Source organism: Oratosquilla oratoria, chromosome 42, assembly GCF_046742065.1.
Source record: "Oratosquilla oratoria isolate Oo_2021 chromosome 42, ASM4674206v1, whole genome shotgun sequence".
Lineage (NCBI taxonomy): Eukaryota > Metazoa > Arthropoda > Malacostraca > Stomatopoda > Squillidae > Oratosquilla > Oratosquilla oratoria.
In genome coordinates this window covers 2,767,913-2,772,912 of record NC_134818.1, presented here as the reverse complement: position 1 = coordinate 2,772,912, position 5,000 = coordinate 2,767,913, and the positions used below count along the sequence as shown (strand labels likewise).

At 39.1% G+C, this 5,000-nt stretch overlaps 1 protein-coding gene across 3 annotated transcripts in view; it reads left to right on the top strand.

Annotated features, from left to right (window-relative positions):
* The window catches only part of LOC143021465 (calcium-activated chloride channel regulator 4-like), a 30,568-nt gene that overhangs the window by 23,563 nt on the left and 2,005 nt on the right, over window positions 1-5,000 (top strand). For all 3 annotated transcript variants that reach the window (XM_076178996.1, XM_076178995.1, XM_076178998.1), the window contains exons 15-19: window positions 505-691; window positions 1,039-1,102; window positions 2,524-2,633; window positions 3,727-3,937; window positions 4,553-5,000. The exon at window positions 4,553-5,000 is cut by the window's right edge and continues 2,005 nt beyond it. In XM_076178996.1, coding sequence (XP_076035111.1) covers window positions 505-691; window positions 1,039-1,102; window positions 2,524-2,633; window positions 3,727-3,937; window positions 4,553-5,000 — 1,020 coding nt within the window. The remainder of the gene's footprint in view (window positions 1-504; window positions 692-1,038; window positions 1,103-2,523; window positions 2,634-3,726; window positions 3,938-4,552) is intronic.

The window sequence follows — 5,000 nt, the reverse complement described above, 5'->3', positions numbered from 1 at the left end:
CACCTTAAGGGTGAGGGAATATTTTGGCCAAGTCCCAGTCTGATATTCAGACCATCTTTTCGTTTCACACATCATTTTTATACGTTATGTCTTTTTTATATTTATTCATTGGCTTTTCATGATAAGGTGATCCCAGAAGTTAGTTTTGTGAGTCCTCTATCACCCTTCCCCTTCCTCCTTATACTCCTTTCCCTGCCATTGTACTCTCTTTAGTGATTCCCTTTGTACTCTCTTTAGTCATTCCCTTTCTCCTCCTTCTCCTCCTCTTACTACTAATATACCTTATCCTCTTTCTCCTCCTTTTTCTTTTTCTCAGATTTCTTATATTCCGCTTCCCTTGGCATTGATCAATTTCTTTTTTTCTTGTACGAGTCTCTCACACTCCTTGTTGATTATTTTCTTATTATTATATTTTCTCGTTTGCTAGATTTATCTCCTGCTTCCTCTCTTCACTTCTCTTCCTTATCTCTGTTCATCCGTTCTACCTTTCTCCTCTTCCTCAAGGGCGAAGGTGTACCAACCTCAACAACCCCTCCTCGAGGAGAACCTGAAGTCGGATTCGTGGGGTGAAGACGGAACCCTGGTATTAAACCTTGAGGATGATGGCTGGGGTGCTGACGTCACGAAGGGCGACGGGATTTATTCCCACTACCTGACAGCAGTGAGGAGCAGAGGGCGTTACGCCGTGCAGGTGCGTAAGAACATAACATAAGAACATAAGAATGGAGACTGCAAGAGACCATAAGGCCTGCACTAGGCAGCTCCATATCCGTCACCACCTGTCATCCCCATCCATAAAGTTGTCTAACCGTTTCTTAAAACAACCCATAGTTTCAGCGCTCACTACGTGGTTACTAAGTCTATTCCATTCGTTGACTACCCTATTAATAAACCAATTCTTGCAGATTTCCTTCTTAAATCTAAACTTGTTTGTGTTTACATGCATAGTTCCTTGGATAATTTATTTACTTAACAATGTTTTTTCTTGCCTTTGAGCATTCAAACGATGACACTAAATGTCACATAATTCGTCAACAGGTGGAAGTTGAAGGAGGAGAAGGAACGTTTATCAACGAGGGACCGAAGCCACAAATCGCAAATGGTAAAGTCACTCCTTAACGTTGTCGTTTTTTTATCGTTCTCTCTAACTCATTCTTCTGTCTGGTGACCAATATAAATTTCAATCTCAAGAATAATATGTTTTGTATAGATACGTGTGTTATTTGAAAACATTTTCAAATGGAGTCCTTTAAGACAGTTTTCATTAGTTTTGCAATTACACGTTGAAGAAGAAGATTCTTGAAGATATAGCACCATATTTTACAGAAAATGGAGTGAAATGTACAAATAGAATTTAAGAATGAGGAGAGGACTGAGTTGTAAAAATTAATATTTTTCCTCAGTCTTTGCCATGATGTAGGAAATACAGGTATGGAAGCATGTTTGTTGCGATATGAATGTTTAAAAATAACAAACACCACGAGCATTTTTTTTTTTTTAAGGTAACCTCGAAAAAGGAAGTTTCTTCACATCAAATAGAGAAGGACAAGAGATAATATTAAGAAAATATTTAAGGCCAACACTAGATTAGATTTAGGGATATAGATTTTCTTTCTAATCCATGGAGTGCTTGATTTCCTGCATAGATTCCCCGAGGCAGTTGTTGAGGACCACAATGGAAATAAGCTTATATGTTTTTTTTTTTTTGTGTGTGTGTGTGTGTGTGTGTGTGTGTGTGTGTGTGTGTGTGTGTGTGTGTGTGTGTGTGTGTGTGTGTGTGTGTGTGTGTGTGTGTGTGTGTGTGTGTGCGTGTGTGTTATCCTCGGCAATTGTAATTTCGAACTACGCGTTCTTTTCATTACCTGCACTTAATGTATATTGACTCAATGCCAAATTCTTATTATTAATATTGAACCTTTAATTAAACAACACTAATTTAGTTAACAGAGGAAGTGGGTATGGTAGAGTTTAATACATATGACCTAAATCAGAGTTAGGCGCGTTCCTCTGCACGTTCCTAGATGCGTTCCTCCGCGCGTTCCTATGTGCGTTCTCTGCGCGTTCCTATGTGCGTTCCGCTTTAGTTTGGCCGCGGTTAGCACTCCCAAGCCATTAAAGCAATATAGGTGCCGGTATAGTATGTGGACTACTTTTTGGATGTAGCCTACGAATTTTTTCTTTGGCATAGAACGTGGCCTACCAGACTTTTATTTCGGTATGAACCTGTCTCTTAAATTTTAATAGTTTGGGAGCGCTAACAGCTGCCAAACTAAAGCGGAATGCACTTAGGAACGCACCGAGGAACGCGCCCAGCTTTGAGTCATAAATGTTTGTGGGGGAGAGGGAGGCGGCCATAGGATTATGTGTTTTTATTTGAACCTTTCTATGTACTGTATATTCTTATAAATAACTAATGCAGTATAGAAATATTACAATTCCCTCTAGGAAGATAAATTTAAGATGTTTTGTTTTATAGTAAGCAGTGACTACATGAAATGTATCCTCTCAAACGAAATTCCTCAGGTTCGACAGTTGTTGATGATTGGTGTTGTGGAACAACTATGCCTTTCGACCCGTCTACAGCTACTCGAACAGGGAACTTCTCCCGCCACCTCGGCGTGGGAGAAATCAAAGTAAAGTGTCAGCCGGATACAGCATAATGTCATTTATCATTGTGTTATTTGTGCGTACTTCGTGTCAAGCTTCGTTCACACGGGGCAAGTTGAGAGGCAAGTCAAGTGTGCAAGTTACTTGAACTGAAGAAGAAAGCGAGCAAGCGCATGTTCACACAGACCACTTGTCTCTGACTTGGCCTGTGTGAACATGTACTTGGTCGTCTTCCTCTCCTGTTCAGGTAACTTGCATACTTGACTTGCCTCTCAACTTGCTCCGTGTAAACGAGGCTTTAGGGCAATACCTCGTGTTCGTTTGACTCTATTTGTCTATTACATATTTATCCAATTTCCTGTTTCCTTATGTGTTATTTATCTTTACTTTTTCTGTACTTTGCTTTTAAAGGTTTATTTATTGACTAATCCATTGAAAGACTGATTGATTGATTAATTAGATGACTGAATTATTTATTTATTTGTTCATCTATATCTGTATTTGTTTATAAATTCTATTAATCTTATTTATTTGCTTGCCTATCTTATCACTTATTTACTTGTTTATTTAATTTATTTGTTCATCTATATCTGTATTTGTTTATGAATTTTATTAAATTTATTTATTTAATTGCCTATCTTTTCACTCATTTACTTGTTTATTTACAAAAACAATTTATTGCTGAGAGTATGTCCATTCGTGGAAAATGTCCTGAGTTCATTCTCTACATGATCAGCTATGGAAATTAAAAAAATCCTTTGGAGGACAATGTGCTCGCAAATAGTAAAGTCACCCCTCAGCTTTGTTGCACTGTTTATCGTTCTCTCTAACCCGTTTTCTTCTTACAATGAGATTAATATGAATTTGTTTAGAATGATATGGGGAAGCTATATCCACTAGAAAAGCCACGTTTTTTGTTACAATAAATAAATTAGATGATAAGGAAAGAAAACTACCAAATAATCAGGTTCGCCAACCGAATCATTCACACCATTTCCTTGGATTGAATCAATTATGAAAGTCAAAGAGGAACTTCACTTTTACCACTATTGTACGAACTACATCCTCTTCACCAACAAGTACGGTATTCTCCACCCGCGTTTCCCTTTCTACCTCCAGATCGCTACCACGATCAAACAGGACTTTTTCCCTCCGTCCCGCGTGCTTGACCTCTCTGCGGCTTTGACCCAAGATGAAGGAGGCGTTCTCGAGGTCTTCGAGGGGGCGGTGCCAAGACCAGCGGAACTTTTGGCTCCGACCAACTCGGAGACAAAGAAGAAGATAGAACTCTCTTGGACTGCACCAGGAGAAGACCTGGACTCGGGCATGGGTAAGTGGCCAGCACTCAGATGTTTTCATTCCACTGAAGGTTAGAAGGATCAATTCACTTTTGTTATGACCAATAATAGACTAATGTGTGTCGAAATCGGCCCTCGATCCTCTATTCTTCCATTTAGACAACATCGTAAAATGTGTACCTATACTTTATCTCTCTCTCTCTCTCTCTCCTCTCTCTCTCTCTCTCTCTCTCTCTCTCTCTCTCTCTCTCTCTCTCTCTCTCTCTCTCTCTCTCTCTCTCTCTCTCTTCTCCCATCTATTTTCTTTTTCTTTTTTCTATGTTTTTTCTCTTTCGTCACCTTGTTTTCTTTGTTTCTTTTTAGTTTTTCTTTCATGTTTTATTTCTTCACTTTCTCCTTTCTTTTTACATTTTTCACGTTTTTTTCTAATATTTATTTCTTCTATATTCATATAATCTTTAACCCTCCCTTCTTTATTTATTTCTCCCTTCTTCCTCAGTTTCTTCCTTCTCTTATTTTCTTTGTTTCTTCTTTTCCTTTCTTCTTTATTTCATTTTTGGGTTCTTCTTTCATCCCATCATCCCTTGTTTTTTATTATTTATTTACCTTTATTTCTTCTTTCTATTCTTTTATTCTATTTGTTACAGTAACCAAGTACGAAATCAGATATGCCTCTGACCCAGCTGCTCTTCTTCCTTCAACTTTCGCATCTGGAGAAAATTCAACCTTGCTCCATGACCTCCAGATGAAGCCAGCTGAAGCAGGCAACCCAATGAAGGTGGAAGTGCCACTTGAAAAGCTGGTACTCAATGACTCCTCCTCCACATCACAGGTCATTTACTTTGCCCTCCGGGCGCTTGATGACCAAGATAAGGCATCAGATGCATCTGACATTGTTTCGGTCATCCTTGAGGGTCAAGAAGGAGGTACTACCACTTCGGCCCCCGATGTTACCACTACAGAATCAACGACTACCACTTCAGAACCCGAAACTACCACTTCAGAATCAACCTCTACATCAACTACTGCACCGACGTCAACAACTACTTCCACTACTGCAACGACTACTTCCACGACTACCACTTCAGAACCCGA